A 21,579-nucleotide genomic window follows, 5' to 3' on the forward strand; every position below is an offset into this window, starting at 1 on the left:
TGAAAAATGTCGAAATCTGAGGTTCTGGTTTTTTGGCTGTAACTTTTTATCCGCTGCTCGCAGCGTATCGGGACTGCGCTAAATCGATTCGTCTCGCAAAATTGCGTCCGAATAGTGCCAGAAAAAATTTATTCCAGCACTTTTTAAATATTAATCCTTACGTAATATTTTTGATATGTTCTGATACTGAAAATATTTATTGCTATTCCAGGTACAACCCGAGGTGGTTATCGGTGGTTGTTCGAGGTGGTTAGCGATTGTTGGAGGTGGTCGGAGGTGGACGAGGAGGAGGACGAACTGCACTGAGTCTCAAAGCCCTGTTGACATAAAAGCAGCTATTTGATAGAAATTATAGTTTATAGTTTACACAGCCCATTGCATGATATTTCATTACAAATACATATGTTTCAATGTATTTAGGAATAATTTATCAGATATACGATAAAATTGATGCACCGGATCATCGTCGACTTTAACTTTTGAAATGTCCTACCATTTTCGAACACCTCCTACCTCCCCCTGCCACCTCCGACCATCAATGGCCACTTTCGACCACCCCCTATCACCTTCTGCCAGCGCCGACCACCTCCTACCATTTCCGAACACCTCCCACCATCCTATTTACCTATATTACCAGACTAGCTATGATATGAAAAGAGAAGAATTATTCATTTCGAAATAGGATTCTATTCGACGCGCGCTCGATGTATTCCATAACATTAGTATTCATAATTATTCCAACAACTTTTCATTTGCTCTCTCGATCTTGAATTTTCATAGGCATAGAATCGAAACGTTGTTTTAGCTGGTCGCAAGTGAAGTATCTGCGTTGGGTAGAGGAGCAGAATTGTTTTTCGAAAAGTATTCGGATGGAAAAAAATTCAGAGTAACTGTAATACATCACGGATGCGCTAATTTTGAACGAGATGAAATGGATGCTTCGTATATGAGACGGTATTTAACGCTGCGTAGTGGTTTAAAGACCTAGAAAGGTGATAGGAAGTGAAAGAACGACGCTTCTTAACACTTCGAGTGTATTTTAACACACATTTGAAAGATACGAGCGAAATTTTTCATCATCCAACTGTCGCAGAACGGCAGCGTTATTAGCCGACCCGTTCACTGAAGAATATATCTTCAGTCAACGGCTGACCATCGAAGGGCCTGGCCGCTTGAGTCTGGAATCGGCAGGAGAGATAAAGTGCGTATTTCTTGTATAAAATGTGAAAGCTAAAATCATTATACATCATATCATATCATCATACCTCATACATCGTACATCATACATCGTACATCATACATCATCATACATAGTATCAAAGTTCGAAACCATAGTTTGGATGTCGGACGTTCAGAAAGTGACGTCACCAATTCAAAATCAGCTAGCCGAATTCCTCAGTCTGGAAACAACCGCGCAGTAGAGCGGACGGATGAGAGTCGCGCTCCGCAAATTTCGAGTACCGGGTTCTCAACCTCCCGGATCCCGCGCTTCGGGTCCGCTACGCGGTAAAACTCGACTTCCAGGATAAGCGCTCCGTGGTTCCTGGTTCATGTTTACAATAAATTATTTCAATTCGTTTTTCGCGCAACCCCAAATTCGGTAGCTGTCAGTCCGCTAATAAAATTTCTCGACTTCCAGGATAAGCGCTCCGTGGTTCCTGGTTCATATTTACAACAAATTATTTCAATTCGTTTTTCGCGCAACCCCAAATTCGGTAGCTGTCAGTCCGCTAATAAAATTTCTCGACTTCTAGGATAAGCGCTCCGTGGTTCCTGGTTCATGTTTACAATAAATTATTTCAATTCGTTTTTCGCGCAAGACCATATTCGGTAGCTGTCAGTCCGCTAATAAAATTTCTCGACTTCCAGAATAAGCGCTCCGTGGTTCCTGGTTCATGTTTACAATAAATTATTTCAATTCCTTTTTCGCGCAAGCCCAAATTCGGTAGCTGTCAGTGCGCTAATAAAATTCCTATAACTTTACAATCTTGTCATAATCTTTTTGGTAAAATATGTCGATAAAAAAATTATATCAAACCTTACACATTATTTTTGATTTGTTCTCACGCTGAAAATATTTATTAGTATTCGAGGTATAACTCGAGGTGGTTGGCGGTTTTCGTTGGAGGTAGTTAGGGGTGGTTGCGGGTAATCTCGGTGATTCAGGAGGAGGGGGACGAGGATTTGTGCTCGGTGAGTAAAACACTTTTATAATATTTCATGGCAATTGTAATTATATTTCATCTGAAATATTACAAACTTGTCACCTTTACAATAAATTATTTCAATTCATTTTTCGTGCAAGCACAAATTCAGTTGCTACGAATAAGCTTATACAATTTATTATATTATTAATTAATTATTTAATATTCTTATAATATTTGATGGCAATTGAAATTATATTTCATCTGAAATATTACAAACTTGTCACCTTTACAATAAATTATTTCAATTCATTTTTCGTGCAAGCACAAATTCAGTTGCTACGAATAAGCTTATACAATTTATTATATTATTAATTAATTATTTAATCAATTACTCAATTATATTAATCCTTACACAATATTTTCGATGTGTTCTTATACTGAAAATATTTATTACTATTCAAGGTATAACCTGAGGTGGTTGAAGGTGGTCGGAGGTGGACGAGGAGGAGGACGAGGAGGACGAGGATTTGTGCTGGGTGAGTAAAACACTTTTATAATATTTGATGGCAACTGTAATTACATTTCATCTGAAATATTACAAACTTGTCACGTTTACAATAAATTATTTCAATTCATTTTTCGTGCAAGCACATATTCAGTAGCTATGAATAATCTTGTACAATTTATTATATTATTAATTAATTGATTAATTACATTAATCCTTACACAATATTTTTGATGTATTCCTATACTAAAAATATTCATTACTATTCCAGGTATTACCCGAGGTGGTCGGAGGTGGACGAGGAGGAGGACGAGCTGGACGAGGAAGAGGACCAGGTGGACGAGGAGGAGGACGAGGTGGACGAGGAGGAGGCGGGGTGGGTCGTGGGAGAGGACCCCTCCTCTCCTCAGCGGAGGGGAGGGGGAGGGGCAGGGAAGGGGGAGAGGTGGGCGGGCAGGGGGAAGGGCAGGGAAGGGGGAGAGGTGGGCGGGCAGGGGGAAGGGCAGGGAAGGGAAGGGGAGGGGCAGGGAGGGTGGGTGGGCGGGAGGGAGGGAGAGGGAAGGGCCGGGCGGGCGGGTGGGCATGTGGGGGACTTGCACTAACATCCGTTGTCCACTCCCTCCCTCCCTCCCGCCCGCCCTCCCACCCTCCCTCCCGGCCGCCCGCCCGCCCTCCCGCCCTCCCTCCCTCCCGCCCACCCACCCACCCTCCCTCCCTCCCTCCCTCCCTCCCGCCCACCCACCCTCCCTCCCCCTCCCCTTCCCTTCCCTTCCCTTCCCTTCCCTGCCCTTCCCCCTGCCCGCCCACCTCTCCCCCTTCCCTGCCCTTCCCCCTGCCCGCCCACCTCTCCCCCTTCCCTGCCCTTCCCCCTGCCCGCCCACCTCTCCCCCTTCCCTGCCCCTCCCCCTCCCCTCCGCTGAGGAGAGGAGGGGTCCTCTCCCACGACCCACCCCGCCTCCTCCTCGTCCACCTCGTCCTCCTCCTCGTCCACCTGGTCCTCTTCCTCGTCCAGCTCGTCCTCCTCCTCGTCCACCTCCGACCACCTCGGGTAATACCTGGAACAGTAATGAATGTTTTTAGTATAGGAATACATCAAAAATATTGTGTAAGGATTAATGTAATTAATCAATTAATTAATAATATAATAAATTGTACAAGATTATTCATAGCTACTGAATATGTGCTTGCACGAAAAATGAATTGAAATAATTTATTGTAAACGTGACAAGTTTGTAATATTTCAGATGAAATGTAATTACAGTTGCCATCAAATATTATAAAAGTGTTTTACTCACCCAGCACAAATCCTCGTCCTCCTCGTCCTCCTCCTCGTCCACCTCCGACCACCTTCAACCACCTCAGGTTATACCTTGAATAGTAATAAATATTTTCAGTATAAGAACACATCGAAAATATTGTGTAAGGATTAATATAATTGAGTAATTGATTAAATAATTAATTAATAATATAATAAATTGTATAAGCTTATTCGTAGCAACTGAATTTGTGCTTGCACGAAAAATGAGTTGAAATAATTTATTGTAAAGGTGATAAGTTTGTAATATTTCAGATGAAATATAATTTCAATTGCCATCAAATATTATAAGAATATTAAATAATTAATTAATAATATAATAAATTGTATAAGCTTATTCGTAGCAACTGAATTTGTGCTTGCACGAAAAATGAATTGAAATAATTTATTGTAAAGGTGACAAGTTTGTAATATTTCAGATGAAATATAATTACAATTGCCATGAAATATTATAAAAGTGTTTTACTCACCGAGCACAAATCCTCGTCCCCCTCCTCCTGAATCACCGAGATTACCCGCAACCACCCCTAACTACCTCCAACGAAAACCGCCAACCACCTCGAGTTATACCTCGAATACTAATAAATATTTTCAGCGTGAGAACAAATCAAAAATAATGTGTAAGGTTTGATATAATTTTTTTATCGACATATTTTACCAAAAAGATTATGACAAGATTGTAAAGTTATAGGAATTTTATTAGCGCACTGACAGCTACCGAATTTGGGCTTGCGCGAAAAAGGAATTGAAATAATTTATTGTAAACATGAACCAGGAACCACGGAGCGCTTATTCTGGAAGTCGAGAAATTTTATTAGCGGACTGACAGCTACCGAATATGGTCTTGCGCGAAAAACGAATTGAAATAATTTATTGTAAACATGAACCAGGAACCACGGAGCGCTTATCCTAGAAGTCGAGAAATTTTATTAGCGGACTGACAGCTACCGAATTTGGGGTTGCGCGAAAAACGAATTGAAATAATTTGTTGTAAACATGAACCAGGAACCACGGAGCGCTTATCCTGGAAGTCGAGAAATTTTATTAGCGGACTGACAGCTACCGAATTTGGGGTTGCGCGAAAAAGGAATTGAAATAATTTGTTGTAAACATGAACCAGGAACCACGGAGCGCTTATCCTAGAAGTCGAGAAATTTTATTAGCGGACTGACAGCTACCGAATTTGGGGTTGCGCGAAAAACGAATTGAAATAATTTGTTGTAAACATGAACCAGGAACCACGGAGCGCTTATCCTAGAAGTCGAGAAATTTTATTAGCGCACTGACAGCTACCGAATTTGGGCTTGCGCGAAAAAGGAATTGAAATAATTTATTGTAAACATGAACCAGGAACCACGGAGCGCTTATTCTGGAAGTCGAGAAATTTTATTAGCGGACTGACAGCTACCGAATATGGTCTTGCGCGAAAAACGAATTGAAATAATTTATTGTAAACATGAACCAGGAACCACGGAGCGCTTATCCTAGAAGTCGAGAAATTTTATTAGCGGACTGACAGCTACCGAATTTGGGGTTGCGCGAAAAACGAATTGAAATAATTTGTTGTAAATATGAACCAGGAACCACGGAGCGCTTATCCTGGAAGTCGAGAAATTTTATTAGCGGACTGACAGCTACCGAATTTGGGGTTGCGCGAAAAACGAATTGAAATAATTTATTGTAAACATGAACCAGGAACCACGGAGCGCTTATCCTGGAAGTCGAGTTTTACCGCGTAGCGGACCCGAAGCGCGGGATCCGGGAGGTTGAGAACCCGGTACTCGAAATTTGCGGAGCGCGACTCTCATCCGTCCGCTCTACTGCGCGGTTGTTTCCAGACTGAGGAATTCGGCTAGCTGATTTTGAATTGGTGACGTCACTTTCTGAACGTCCGACATCCAAACTATGGTTTCGAACTTTGATACTATGTATGATGATGTATGATGTACGATGTATGATGTACGATGTATGAGGTATGATGATATGATATGATGTATAATGATTTTAGCTTTCACATTTTATACAAGAAATACGCACTTTATCTCTCCTGCCGATTCCAGACTCAAGCGGCCAGGCCCTTCGATGGTCAGCCGTTGACTGAAGATATATTCTTCAGTGAACGGGTCGGCTAATAACGCTGCCGTTCTGCGACAGTTGGATGATGAAAAATTTCGCTCGTATCTTTCAAATGTGTGTTAAAATACACTCGAAGTGTTAAGAAGCGTCGTTCTTTCACTTCCTATCACCTTTCTAGGTCTTTAAACCACTACGCAGCGTTAAATACCGTCTCATATACGAAGCATCCATTTCATCTCGTTCAAAATTAGCGCATCCGTGATGTATTACAGTTACTCTGAATTTTTTTCCATCCGAATACTTTTCGAAAAACAATTCTGCTCCTCTACCCAACGCAGATACTTCACTTGCGACCAGCTAAAACAACGTTTCGATTCTATGCCTATGAAAATTCAAGATCGAGAGAGCAAATGAAAAGTTGTTGGAATAATTATGAATACTAATGTTATGGAATACATCGAGCGCGTGTCGAATACAATCCCATTTCGAAATGAATAATTCTTCTATTTTCATATTATAGACGTATTATTGTAGATAATATAATTTGTCGCGTGGAAAATTATAGAATTTATAGTATGCAAAACGTATTTATCGTAAATGGATCACATATATTAATATCGTCGTGGACCGCATATACAAATATACTTTTTGGTCTCCGCATTATTATTACATCTGATCTATTATTATTTATAATCTACGTATACATTCTTCTCTCGGATACTCATACTTTGATTGAATCACTGTTTTGCTACGAATTTTGGAATAAATTTATTCTCATTATTAATTTTTTGTATCGCCGACAAGTCGGTAAGTACACACAGGCTAAGTACTGGCTTGTGCTTACCATTGCGAAAACTGTGTTACCGGGAAGTGAATGCAGCCAGCATCATGTCGAAATCGGTAACTCTTTGAGGTTCTGCAACTCTTATACCCTTGGATCATCTCAGGGGGCGCAAACGCACGACGATTTGCGGTTGTCACACCTAGGCTCATTAGGGCAAGTGTCTATATTCTTCGGTCAACGCTTTGACGAATCACTGAAATATATGTAGAACGTACATAACATACATTTCAGTGGGATGAATGAACTTCATACAGTAAAAACTTCCGCCGAAAGTGCTGGTAATTTTAAGTGAATTATTGCTGCTGCTGCTGCTACTTTTGCTGCCCATTAAATCCCTGCCGAACCAATAGAAAAGTTTCCCCAGTTGACGTCAGAATAGACCACCGACATATAGTATGGACTATGCAATCTCAACATGAAGGCCTTCGAAAAGTGTCCGCTAGATTTAGACAGAGAAAACAAGGTCGCGGTCAATTGCTTTCTCTCTCTATCATATTGCTAGCTCCTAATTGGAAAGAGACGGAGATTGACCGCCACCAGTAGCTATCTCTTTCTACCAGCTGGCCGTACTCTACCTGCGTAGTCCATACTATACTTCGAAGACTCCCGCTGAGCTTGGACATCATAGAAATATTATAGACGGAATACACCTTACTCTTTGATGGAAAACAAAGTAGAAAAGTAATTCCTCTCTTGTAATTACGTACTCCATGGCTTACTTCAAAAACTCCCCAGAAGAATGACCACGGATGTTAGGTTACAAATGCGTTTAGGAACAGTCAACACGAACACCTTTTCGCGCGGATTTTAGCCAAAAAGTTCTCTAACAGAGTAACCTGTGAGTCGTGCGGATAGTAGATTACTAACCATTTGAAATATTTACATTGAACATTTTGGTATTTGAATTTTCCCAAAGCACAACTACAGCACATTCGATATTGTCATAAACAGGCATTAAAATGCCGAAGGTTAATACGCTATTCAATTACTTTACGTCACCCAAAACGGACAAGCGACTCGTCAAAGAAACGTCGAGTCCCCAACGAGAATCTCCCAAATCGAATGGCGATCAAAAAGGAAGAGGTGCGCGTGGTACGTAATTAGAATTTTTTTCATATTCAACTCATACATTTCTGCATGAAATTAAGGTTTACACGTATAAGTGACCCAACGTCAAAGAAGCATTGCAGAGAATTCATAATAGTATTATGGTTGTAAGAATACGAAACTGAGGTTCCTTTGTGTAGCATCTCATTAGAGGGTATCCTGTAAGCAATAATCGATTCGAACGAAACGCTGAAAATGACATAAGGAACTGATTTACTTATGAGTGAAATCTACCGTGGAATACAGTAACAAGTGTCGTGAATGTTGTCAAAAAACATGTTAAAATTTCTATATTTCAATAACCAGGAAATGACAAAGGATACTTTGGCTAGAGACCTAATGTCATGTACTGAGATATCAGACACATTTTCTTGGATTTGATCATTAATAATAATATATCACGCATCGATTGCGAGTAGATATTGATCCTCAATAAAATATTGAAATGGAGGTTTCACTAATCACCACCAAACTATTGTATCTGTTTCTGTACTACACAAATATTTAGATTTAATTGTCGAATGTTTAATTCTCATTTATTATATATTTAAATTTGAAATTCATTTCTACCACCGCTAATCAGTCAAAATCTTTACATAGGTCTAAAAGCAGGTAAAGAAAATTCAAATAAAGAAAACAAAAGAAGAACTCCGACTAGCAGGCACCAAATCAAATCCTCAAGTGTGGCAACCAGAAAAAGATCTTCAAACAAGGAGACAGAAGAAGATGAGACCAGCCGGCCAAAGAGAAGACGATTGATAATACCATCTGACAACAGTGATGATTCAGGAGACGACTACAAGCCTAGTGTGTGAACTATATTATTTTATTTTTTATATTGTTACAGTCAAAACCTACCTCCTCATCAAAGCATAAATCACTTTCTAATATTTCATTATTATTTTTCTAACTCATGATTTACATTACAGCTGAAGACGATGCTAGTTCTTCCGAATTTTCTGCCTCAGAAGCTGATAGTGAGTCTGAAGCTTTATCTTCTGGCGTTGAAAGTGATGAAGAAACTCCCAAGGTAACAGTAGATATCACTTATTATTTTATTTCTTCTATGAAAAAAAAAAGGCAGAATAACATTAGTCGTCGCGATCCACAGACAAGGGTACTTGTTGAGATAGTACACAATAAGGCAATTTTTTTTGTTTATTTCTTTCAATTGTGAACTATATAGTACTAAGAAACCACTTTTGAATGGGTTGTCATACGTCATCTGTTGTTCTTTGTTACAATTTAAATAATACTTTTACCTGATTGGAATGCTCTACACATCTCTCGTTACTGTTTCCAGAAAAAAAGGAATATTGAACCAAAAAGCGCTGCGCCGAAAAAAAACAGTCGTGGAAAAACCCAGGCAAGCATTATATTTTAATTCTAAACTACTCAATAAGACGTTCTAAAATTCATCAATGGCTTGCAATTTTCAGTTGAGAGATGATATGGTTTATTCCGTGAAAATGCTGTAACAATGGTGAAATTGTGTTAATCGTTACTATCCTATGTTCTAGGTGAAATCTGAACTGAAAAATTCTGATCCCCCTAGTCAGACAACTGGTAACAGTTCAGTTAATACACAAGGTTGGAGTCATTTGAAATACGACTTCCTTCAGACGAATAAAATCAAAGATATACACCAAAGGCCTCCAAGCGATCCAAACTATGATCCAAGAACTCTTTACGTGCCACATTATTTCAAAATCAATCAGACTCCTGTAAATATACACATATGTATTTTTTATACTAAGAGCGTAGAAAACATCTTCACGTAAAATCTAATCAGTCTACTATCTTTTATAGGCTATGAAACAGTGGTGGGAAATGAAATGTAAGAATTTTGACTGTGTAATCTTTTTTAAAGTTGGGAAATTTTATGAGTTGTATCATATGGATGCAGTTACTGGTGTTAACGAACTTGGCCTATCATATATGCGTGTAAGTATTCCATAAATTACAAAATTCAAGAACGAGAATATTTATTTACAGCCACTAAGTTATTAACACGGAATCCTTAATTTTTACTTATTTTTATGCAGGGGGAATTTGCACATTCCGGCTTTCCAGAAATAGCATATAGTCGATTTGCATCAAGCTTGATAGAGAAGGGATATAAAGTAGCTAGAGTTGAACAAACCGAGAATCCAGAGATGATGTCAGCCAGAGTCAGTAAGAGTAAGTGTAACTATGCGTAATCTACCGAGGTAGTCATGAAATAAAAAACAACAGCTACATTATTAACTGCATCAATACGATAAATATTCACCATGCCAATTCTTACAGTGTCTCAAGTTACGAAGTTTGACAAAGTTGTGAAAAGAGAGATATGTCAAATTAGCAGTAAAGGTACGAGAGTATTCACTGCACAGGATAGCGAAACCTCTACTGCAAGTTCAACTTACTTGCTCTCAATAGTAGAAAAATTTAATCCATCAACACCCACGTCAATTTATGGTGTCTGCTTTATCGATACTTCAATTGGTGGTTTTCATCTTGGACAATTTGAAGATGATCGTCATAGTTCGAGGCTGTTGACGCTAGTTTCCCATTTTCCTCCGTCACAGGTAAAATAGTAATAGGTTTTAACAACAAGTTTATTAAAACTTCTTCAGAAAACGTAAATATGAATCATATACATTGTGTATACTGGGTATGTGTAATAAGGAGAAAATATGGACTCCTCAGGTTATTTATGAACGTGGTGGTATATCAGAGAGAACGAATAAAATATTGAATACCATGCTGGCTACTGCACTCAAGGAGCCACTGCAACGGGAGACGCAATTTTGGTCTGCTGCTACTACCCTCAAAGTGAGTTGATCAACTGGGAGAATCTGATCATTATTGTTCAAACTAAAAATAAAAAATATTTTATCATTCCAATCTCATTCAATATGCAATTGTCATATCTTAATTCCAGAAACTACACGAAGGAGAATATTTCAAATCAGAGTTTAATTCTGATTTTACCTGGCCAGAAGGTTTGAAGCCATATTTAAGTGATGGTAAGCGTGAAGAAAAAAATCCTCACCTATTGTGTCTCATTATCCGTTTAGATAACATTAATGACACTATTGAAGATAAATTATTTCTATTAAACAGGAGACAGTTTAGGACTCACTGCTGCTGATAATATGGAGCTAGCCATATCTGCATTGGGGGGATGTGTATTTCATCTAAAAGAATGTTTCATAGATCAGCAATTACTTGCCCAAGGACGTTTCGAATCTTGGATCCCTCCTGATCATGAGGATCGGCAAAGTTCAGGAAAATTTGCCAACAATATGGTAAGTTTTGAACATGCTCTAGAAGTAATTCGTGAATTACTACTAGTAATTACGGCAAACATGATGTGACAAACGTGCCTATAGAACCTTGACTTTATACGATGCAATAAAAATTCAAAATTACTCCTATACGGTTTGGAATTTTTTTTAACAGGTACTGGATGCCATTACAATAAATAATCTGAGAATCCTTGGAGGGCCTGGTTCGCTCATATCAATGTTGGATCATTGCTGCACCCCGTTTGGTAAACGGTAAGGATATCCTGAAAACAATTCTCGTTTCATGAAAATCAACCAGTCAATATAACTCACAGATTGTTACGCGAATGGATTTGCCGACCATCTTGCCGCAAATCTGAAATAATGCAACGGCAGCAAGCAGTTACCGAGCTAATTGATAAAATTGAAATTATGCAAAATGTTCGCGGCTCATTAGCTCCCCTCCCAGACCTTGAGAGATTATTGAGCAAGTATGTATATGAATTTGGTTTCCTTAAAATGCCGCTATAATAGACATGGTGTGTAATATATTTCCGATCTGCAGAATACATGCTCAAGGTAATTTTGCAAAGGGACAAAGTCATCCGGATGCAAGAGCTATCATGTATGAAAGTAAAACGTATTCTAAACGAAGAATCCTGGACTTTACAAACGCGCTTCATGGATTTGAGGAAGCTTCAAAAATTATAGATTCAATCGGTGGTATGTTCAGCTCAATATTAGTTAAATATTACCGGAAAATATGATTGAAACTTCCCTAATCTGTCATTGCAATCTACTCGTACAGACGTAAAATGCGATCTACTAAAACGGTGCATTAAGCACAATCCTGAGGGTGACTTTCCTGAATTGGAAGAGATGCTAAATTACTTCAAGGTTAGTAGATCTGGACATTTATAGGTAAATTTGAAATGACAGTCCCTGTAAACAGATGCATTTCGCGAGTGGAAGTTAGCTAAGTGTCTAGATACCAGAAGTATCCAGCATTGAATTAATGTTAAGCTATTGGTTTGTTTATCTTATTATCTGTAATATCAGAGTGCGTTTAATCAAGAAGAAGCAAAGAAAGAAGGATGTATTATACCTAAACCTGGAGTCGACTCAGAGTATGATGCAGTACTCGAAGAAGTGTCTGAAATAAAACGAGATCTAGAAAAATACTTGGAACAACAGAGAAAACATTTCGGAGTAAAGGTGAATTACTTCGGTACTGAGAAAAAACGTTTTCAAATTGAAGTTCCCGATTCCCAATTGAGGAAAGTTACCACAGATTATGAACTTCAGTCACAGCGCAAAGGTTTCAGACGCTATTACACTGCTGAAGCCAAAGTATGTATTAATCGATTGACCAATAGTTACAACTGAAAGTGTTTTGCTACTTTCAAATATTACACAGCGCTAGTCTTGATTCATAGCTATCATATAATATGTATTACACTGTCATAGGAGCTTTTGGAAAGACAGATTGCCGCAGAAACTAACAAAGACAAAGTGCTAAAAGATATAAGCAGAAGGATATTTGCTAAATTTAGCGAAAAATACGATGTATGGTGTTCGGCTGTCTACCAATTGGCTACACTAGACGTCCTCACTGCATTTGCTGAATATTCCCAAAGCGCCGAGATGTCTGTCCCTGTAATAGAAGATCTTATGAGTGAAAAAAGCGTATGTACTCTATTATGACTAAGTATTTCACTATCATCATAAAAATTCGTGCCTTACCTAAATTCAAATAATTCTGAAGGACCCTTAACGTTCAACATTAATATACGTTCAAGCTATTAAGAATACTACACAAAATTCGCTTACTATGACCTACTTCTAAATCCCTCAGGCTTTTATTGACATAAGAGATGGGAGGCATCCGTGTGTTACATCTGACGACTTTATACCAAATGACACTTTATTGGGAACAGAAGATTCCGCGTCACTTGTCATTCTAACTGGGCCTAATATGGGAGGAAAGTCAACTGTAATGCGTCAAGTTGGTCTCCTTACAATCATGGCCCAAATTGTAAGTCAGATATTAAATACAATGATTCGCTTTGAGTGATATCCAGCTTCTGCTTACAAATAGAGATTAAGGATAAACTAATATAATTATTTTGATCCCTGTACACAGGGTTGTCATATTCCCGCAAGTTCATGCCGATTGACATTAGTCGATCGTATTTTCACTCGTTTGGGTGCCAATGATGATATATTAACTGGGCAAAGTACTTTCTTCGTGGAGTTGAGCGAAACTGCAACTATACTTCAGCACGCAACACCAAACTCACTGGTTCTGGTGGATGAATTAGGTAATATAATGAAGCTTTACATCATGAATTTTTCTTATAACTCTACCACCCACCTTTCAGTTTCAATATCGTACATTTTATTGATAACATAACAGGACGAGGCACCTCAACTTACGACGGAACAGCAATTGCAGCTTCGGTTGTCGGCGCTCTGAAGGAACGGAAGTGTCGCACCCTATTTTCAACTCACTATCATGCCTTGGTAGAAGACTATAAATTGGACAAGAACGTTAGCTTGAGCCACATGGTAATTAAATTCACTGGCGATATTTGTCTTACTCAGAAATTAATTTGAAATCGGTACACAACTCATAAGCATGCAACTTTTTGTACAGATAAGCAACTTCACAAACATATCATTATTTTCCAGGCGTGTATGGTAGAAACTGAGGAGGAAGAAGAGGTTTCACAGGAAACAGTAACGTTTTTGTACAAACTGAGCAAAGGTGCATGTCCAAAGTCTTACGGTTTCAATGCAGCTCGTTTGGCTGGAATTTCATCAAAAATCACTCTAAAAGCTCATGAGATAGCCAGCAAGTTGGAAAATGAAGTCAACCAGAGGCACTTCCTTGTTGCTCTATTTAAGGGCAAAAGTGACCTAAAAACCCTTCTTGCAGCTTTAAAGTAACGGCTTGATGCTTCGTTTCAAAATATAATCAATAGTTGGCCCAACGGATTTCGTTGCTACCGTCAGTATTAAGTATCAAATATTTGTAGTTATTTGAAATCAATATATATATGTTAACTACGTGCACTCAATTTCAAATAATGACTATGTCACACTTCGAACATTCTAGTGCCAATATCATTCAATATAAATCTAAAACACTTCACGCCTACAACATCTTGTACAAATTTTGTAAACTTACATTCATGGTTTAAGTTTCTTGAATATAATTAATAGATGCGGTTTTTGTACGTTGTAAGTTGAGCTTTAATATTTTTGATATGCTCGTCCTCAAAGTTTGTTGATCGAACTATTTTCACATACCATTTCGTACAAAATTGAATATTTGATTATTTTCTATCTTGTTTTACTGCCAATATTGTGTACAAGTGGAAAATTGTATGCCGAGACCTAAGTCACATTTTCCGCAATACAATTTCCCATATTTAATGGTAGAAACCAGTTTCGATTTAAAAAAAAATAGAAATTGATTAATCAAAAAACCAAAAAATACCAGCACGCCAAACATGACATACTTAAATTATGTAATAGTAATGTCTTCTGATAAAGTACAAAATAAGAAATCTTCTCCTTAGTTTACAATTATTACTGAATTCTACAAGTCGTGTTTCTTTTGTTTCTGCGATATATTATTTTCGTAAGCTTCTAATAAAAATGTGTTATTTCTTGGTATTTGACTCATGCTTTCTTTATGTGCTTACACTTACATTCCTGTATAAACCGAAAACAATCCTTACCAAACGTTTGCGTTGGTTTCTATTATACTTATACAAAAAGGAATCATTTATGTTGTTTTTACAAAATGTTTATTTGAGGCCAAAAGTACAAAAAGGTATTTTCATGGAAATGCGGTAGGTTACAAACTGTAGTTTTTTTTTCTTTCTACTCAAAATCGAACAATCACGTAAACACCCTATTTGTGAAAAGGGGATACAATCTTATAGACTGAAATAAATATAAAGATTACATTGTGTAATGATAGCGATGCCGGAGCAAAAACTATGCAGCTAATATTCAAGTTATCATATTTTTACTTCTCCTTTTACTTCCATTATTTTTTCCGAGAGTTTTTCTTTTTATTAGTACTTAGTAGTAATGATTTATAACCAAATATATAGGAATATTATATGAGTATTGAAAATGCGGCTTTTTAAAGCTTATATTCGCATTAGAAATATTATCGATTCTGTGATTTACGCAAAAGTGAAAAGGCACAAAATTAAGAAAGCACTTTTTTTGATATACATATAGTGTAACTTTTTATTTTCGAGAAAGAACTATCTAATTTACAATTTAGGTTCGCTAAAATCAATCATAGTTTGCTAAGTATTGATTATGCCGTTTTATTACGAACCGTCATTCATATTGTTTCTTAGAGTTGATTTTTTTCGTTCTTCTATAAATTTATTTAATCATTGTGGAGATCCTAATGCTAAAGATAGCTCCATAAATGCAATTAACCTGATTGATCGAATACAAATCAAAGAATTATACTGATTCATTATTACTTCCATTGTTCATTATTTAAATACGGTTATTACGTGTGAACAATATCCTCGAATTAATAAAGTTTGATTAATAATAATAATAATAATAATAATAGTAATAATAATAAAAAGTCAGTCAGTGAGGTTTTCGGATTTGGAAGTAACGACAGTATCAAAGTGCTGTTGGATAATTAAGTCCATCGACGATGTCTACCAGAGACCTGAAGAATAGCCCCCTGGAGGCACGCGAGTACGTGGCTGTCCTGCTGGGGCTGGTGGTGATGCTGAGCCAGTAGATGATCCGTTTACTTTCTCAGAGACATTGCCATTTCCATTTTGCACCGGAGCGCTGTTGTTCTCTGTGTTTCCTGTGTATCCTGTACCAGTTACGGGGTTGCCATCTATAGAGAGATATCATCGAACGATTTTAGCAACATAAATTTGACCGAACTTGAATAATCATTCAACATTCATTTTTCTTTTGCACAATTAGCCCTCTGGCACGTTACCTTCAAAAAAATTGGCGTCGAACCTTGAAACTGTCATTTGTTAATCGGTCATTATCAATTTCTTAATTTTGCTTTCTCATCTTAATTATAATAATATCAGTTGTCAGGCAATGAATAAAAAAAGTTAATTACTCTATTGAATATATATATATATATATAATTATATATGTATATATGCGCTGTTCTTGACCTAGCAATACATGTTTGAGACATCAAAATTTATCACGATATCTTATCCTTGCTTGCTCTGAAGGTCGTCTTAGAAAAAAAATTACGTTATTATAAATGAGCAGTTCTCAATTGGAATTACTATTAGTTTACGAGTTACTATAAAAATCTTGTGATTTAGATTGATATTGAGACATGCAGCTTATTCAAAGATGTACAAGTCCGGTAAATAAGAACGTTACAGGTACATAAATGGTACATACGCATTCACAGTGACTACCTGGAGGCTACTTCGTGAATTTGAAAATGATCATACATGTGTTGTAATTAAAATCTATTCAGATTTACTTTTGCTGTTTCATCACAGCAATGGAAATTAGAAAATTCGAGAAGAGATTTAAACACTGTTGCAATAATTTAGCTATTGCTAAACGATAACCAGCTACGTCCGAAACATTCATTTGTATCGCATGCTCACAAAGAAATAAGGAAAGGAAGGGATAGAGTACATTCTAGACACGTTATAAACAATTCTAAAACTACTTACCGCTCTAACAAGGTACAATGCTGAACTCTATCGTTTGACGATAAATAATTTAAATAAATTCATGCTCAATTAATATTATCTTATTCTTCACTATGATTTGAGCGAATGAGAAAGTATGCAGAAACTTGAGATCAAAGCTTCGCTAGGCAACGTGAAAAAATAAACACAAAGAAGATTAGTCAAATTTCATATGCTCAAAAACATATACGTACAGATACTTAACACGTACGGTAATTTATTTAGCGTTGTTTGCCAACTTCTAGAAGAATAACAAAACAGGTTAAATTATCATTCTGCAAATAAATGCCCACACATCATTTATACTGTTACAGCAGCGCAAATTTGGTATCAACATCTGAATCATTGTCTCCACCACTTGAAGAATTAATCCAAAACTGATTGCCACTACTGATTGCCGTCATGAAACAAACTGCACATGCTTATCTCGGCATGAAAAACAGTTCAGTATCATTGATCGAAGACTTATTTCCATTTTTAAATTGTTGAAATACTAGGTAAGTTACTACTAGAAATTTACTTTATATACCATTGCACAACAAATTTGGGTATCTACGACTAAACTATAAGTTGTAGATACTTCTTCGTCAAGACGATAAATTGCATTCAACTATTGAAACGTATCACAAGAACAGAGCAACAAAAATAAAGGGGGTAAATAGTAGAAACAGTGATGCGTGGCATTACGTACAGGAGGAAAGATTTGATTATCGTAAAGTTACCTCTACTCCTACGTGCGCTGCGCCTCAGGGGCATCACGTCAACTCCGTCTCCGGTAACCGGGTTGCGTGGCATGCAGGATAATCCTCCTGCAGGAACCACCGAAGACCCGCCACATACCCAACAAAGCCAAACACAAATTCACCCATGCACCACACTACGTCACACCACACCCTGCCACCCAACCCTCTGTTAGTGTGCCGAAATGCGTCGATGGACCAGCTGGAGAGTTGCAAATGATTGTCATCCCATTGACAAAGGCGGAATTTTCACTTTATAATTCTTTATCATTTGAAATATTAGTTTAGCCTTTCTGAATAAATTTCTCATTTCCCATCCGCTTCAACATTTTTTAATTACACTTTGGTCCATCTACACATTTCTAAATTAATAGAATACTAACAATACGATGAAATCTAATTTTCAAAAGTTATCAACATTCTATTTCTGTAATTATTATTGCTCGAGTTGTAATAATAAATTCAAATGGCTCGAGATAATTTTTATAGTTTAATTAGACTGAATTGAAATTCCTAACGTTACTGTTAACAAGAAACATATTCTGTATTGTTGAGAATACCGATTTTTTTGTCTACATAACTGTGTGATATTTCTGAATGTAACGATTATGAAGAGCATTCAACTTTTGCACAAAAACGTGTAGAGATACGGATGTGACAATGTGATCGATATTTATTAGTGCCACTGTTGAAGAGATGACAATAAATAAATAAATAAAACGAAGCTGTGTTAGTGCGTTAAAACGTGACAAAAAATATTATAATTGGTGTGGCTGAATGATGAATAAAATCATAATTCATAATGAAAGCAGAATAAGCCTACAATAAACGATGAGGCGAGATAGGTAATAAAGTATATAATAATTAATAATTATTTCAACAATGGAATTACTAACTCAAAATATGTGGGCTCCTAATTTTATAATTTATCTTTTTCTAAACTGTCGCAGATAGTTTTACACATCATTTGTGTAAGACTATAATTGTATTGCATCTAAGTACTTGCGAGAATCTGTGAGTGATAATCTTTAGTGATCATCATTAATGATGTCGAATATCGCTTTGTTCTGCAAGCATTATCGACAAATCAAAAACTACACTAATTGCGCACGTGATGTTGTGAACTTTCGAAATTATATCAACCAATCCCTAAGGCTCTGTAAGGCTGGATCTAATCAAACAATGAACAAAAGCAAAATCTAATATTATGATACGTATCTTGAAAAAGACATATATAAAATGACACATTTGTTGGAATCATTATTTTTTTTTTTAAAAAACATTTAAAAACACTATAGGGGAGTGTCGGTAGTGTGATGTATCAACTTTATCTGAATGGTTTTACTACGGACTTACGAAATCGTTTCTTTCTCCTAAAAGCTGCTTGTGAACACATTTAAGTTTGGATTAAGTAACTGTCGATTATTTCATGTACAAGAAAACATAAATAAATAAAAAAAAAAAACCATTTAAAAAAATAACAACAGAAACCTTACAACCTCCACATTTACTTTCGAGCTAAAATTGTGGACATATAAGTCTTAGCATATAATTAAGATATTACACCCAAATCAAACTTGGAGAGATATAGACAAAAAAAAAGTGACCAACAATTTAGGGAAAACAATACGGGAAAAAACAAATTACTTGTACGTAATGCCAAAAAAAAAAACGATTTTTATCAAAATTTCGATTTTAAAATCAGCTACTCAAATATTGTATATAGTCAACAAAAAAACGTACAAAATTACGTAACAGACGAGAACTCTCTACCTTTATAAGTCTGCGCTAATTACTTTAAATTTCGAAAGTTATTATTAGAAAAACATTTCTGAAGAAACAGAAGATATTGAAAATTGTCAAGATATACGTATATGGATGTAGAGAAAGACCTGATAATTTGCATTGAATGGGTAAAAGAAGGAGAAAAAAATTCACGGAAAGGTGTCAACGACTTCCGAATTCCACACCCTGAGCCCAATAACACATATTTTAAGGTAGTACCCAGTCCATTGGCCTACCTGTCTCACTGTTGTACGCATCGTTGCCATTACCATAGATATTGCCGTTCGAACTTCCGTTGATCGAGGTGTTAGACTGGCTGGAAGTTTCGGGAACCGATTTCTCACCGCTGAGCGGTATATTGCTTCGCATGTGGTTTTTTGAGCTTGGGGTAGTTGGGGCATCGGGGGGACCAAAGAGACGCTTGTATGAGTCATTACCAGGCTTAGCGCGAGGCGTATCTGAACCGTGGGTACTATTCTCTCCGAACATCGTTGATCCCAGTTGCGAATGATTGTGATTCTTGATACGACGAGGGCTCGTCTCCTCCGGAGCTCCTCCAAAAATGTCGCTGCTACCGCCGCCTGGGGGTTTCAACACCCTGCAAACAAGAGAAACAACAAGCCATCGTTAGTCTACTGCAACCTTTTTTTTTTTTTTTTTTTATTCACATCTTTTCCAACTGCATAAATAAAATTTCATTCACAGTTACACCCCGAAGACGTTGAAAAATTAAGAAGGTGATCTTTCCAAGAAATAAAGAAAAAAAAATTTGTTGTTTACCATTAACATCGATTTCATTTACGTTTTCGTTATTAATTCAGTAATCGAGTATGTTTTTAATACCACGCGGACACAAGTCCGATCAATTATGGTTTAGGTACAGTGACCAAAAACGGTGCATTTAGATAGGTACTCTAGTTCAAATGCATTGCAATGCTTCGTGGATTCTTTTTCAAGTTTCAATAACGCGCGTACTTATAGCGCGGCAGACCGTTTTCAGTGAAAATTATCTAACGAGGGTTGCGTGCACCGCAAATGTGTAAAACGTCACGCCAGGGATCAGCAAGAGTAGCACGCGGTGTTCGAAATCCATTAAAGTCCGCGTAGCTGCGCGTGCCTGAAAAGTGCGATGATATCTACGGGCAGATAATAATCCTTCCGATGTAATTTCATCACCGATCCGTGATTTCTTTTTCTCGTTATGCAGTTTACTCGGAGGGAAAAAAGCAGCAAACAAACACGACCCTGTTCCGGAAGTATATCAAAGACGATAAATAATCGTAGGGTTACACGGTGAGCAAAGCGCGCAGGAAATGAACGTAATTCAAAGGATAAACACGTAAGTGTGGGTTTGGGTAAGTTTTACATTAGATACATGCCCGCGTTACACAGCTGGGGCAATAAGAAATCTATAATAAGCAACGGTGATTAGAGAGGCATAAGATGAGAGTATAGATGTGCATGCAGGGAATTGCTCGATGCGCAGCGCAGGTGAACCGCGCGGCCTGGAACGGAAAGTATGGAAATCGATTGATTATAGATTGCAAAATTAAACAAAGGAAAGAACAAACACCGGTTTCTACCGACCGCGCATCGAATCCCATCGAGAATGCGCATCCATACACGCCTTGTAACGTGGCCGAAGAACCGGTACTTTTGACGATGATAGCCACGGCTAGATAACAATATAATTAGTCGTTCGGTTCAGTTAAGTTAAGTTAAGTTAAGTTAAGTTAAGTTCGGTTCGTGGGATGCGAAGTATCCTGCCTGCCTGCACTCGACCGCACAAACAGGATGGGTGTGTCGGATAATGTTCTGTAAATACTTGGGCTTGCACAGCGAACCAAGACGGGAATCTTTAACCGAGGTACAGGGTGGTGTAGGCGGGCATTGTTTGCTACATCGATGCACTTTTTTGCGATCCAGTATTTATATATTTGTATGACATTAACGATAGTAATGATAAAACCGTTAATGGTTCGATAAATGATCATTATACGATCCTACGCACGTTTGACTCGCAGCCAGCCTCCGAGCCATGAGAGATGTT

At 37.5% G+C, this 21,579-nt stretch overlaps 2 protein-coding genes across 8 annotated transcripts in view; one reads left to right on the forward strand and one right to left on the reverse strand.

Annotated features, from left to right (window-relative positions):
* The first annotated feature begins 7,678 nt into the window (after positions 1–7,678).
* On the forward strand, positions 7,679–14,940 carry LOC124180294 (probable DNA mismatch repair protein Msh6). The gene is made up of 21 exons (XM_046565618.1): positions 7,679–7,979; positions 8,595–8,801; positions 8,924–9,024; positions 9,298–9,360; positions 9,515–9,718; positions 9,804–9,938; positions 10,040–10,175; positions 10,284–10,564; positions 10,686–10,811; positions 10,921–11,005; positions 11,103–11,287; positions 11,442–11,539; positions 11,602–11,757; positions 11,832–11,989; positions 12,075–12,163; positions 12,326–12,616; positions 12,734–12,952; positions 13,122–13,301; positions 13,410–13,587; positions 13,683–13,834; positions 13,958–14,940. Exons 1-21 carry the CDS (start codon positions 7,847–7,849, stop codon positions 14,213–14,215), a joined length of 3,435 nt encoding a protein of 1,144 aa, XP_046421574.1. The 5' UTR covers positions 7,679–7,846; the 3' UTR covers positions 14,216–14,940.
* A 124-nt stretch (positions 14,941–15,064) lies between these two features.
* Positions 15,065–21,579, reverse strand: part of LOC124180301 (microtubule-associated protein Jupiter-like) — a 58,014-nt gene continuing 51,499 nt past the window's right edge. For 6 of the 7 annotated variants that reach the window (XM_046565641.1, XM_046565645.1, XM_046565644.1 and 3 more), the window contains 4 exons: positions 19,766–20,127; positions 19,101–19,124; positions 17,727–17,813; positions 15,065–16,163 (listed from right to left, as the gene is read on the reverse strand). In XM_046565641.1, coding sequence (XP_046421597.1) covers positions 15,973–16,163; positions 17,727–17,813; positions 19,101–19,124; positions 19,766–20,127 — 664 coding nt within the window. In that variant the 3' untranslated portion in view covers positions 15,065–15,972. The remainder of the gene's footprint in view (positions 16,164–17,726; positions 17,814–19,100; positions 19,125–19,765; positions 20,128–21,579) is intronic. The other variant, XM_046565646.1, reaches the window with a different exon arrangement.

The sequence above is a fragment of the Neodiprion fabricii genome, chromosome 4 (assembly GCF_021155785.1).
Source record: "Neodiprion fabricii isolate iyNeoFabr1 chromosome 4, iyNeoFabr1.1, whole genome shotgun sequence".
Taxonomy (NCBI): domain Eukaryota; kingdom Metazoa; phylum Arthropoda; class Insecta; order Hymenoptera; family Diprionidae; genus Neodiprion; species Neodiprion fabricii.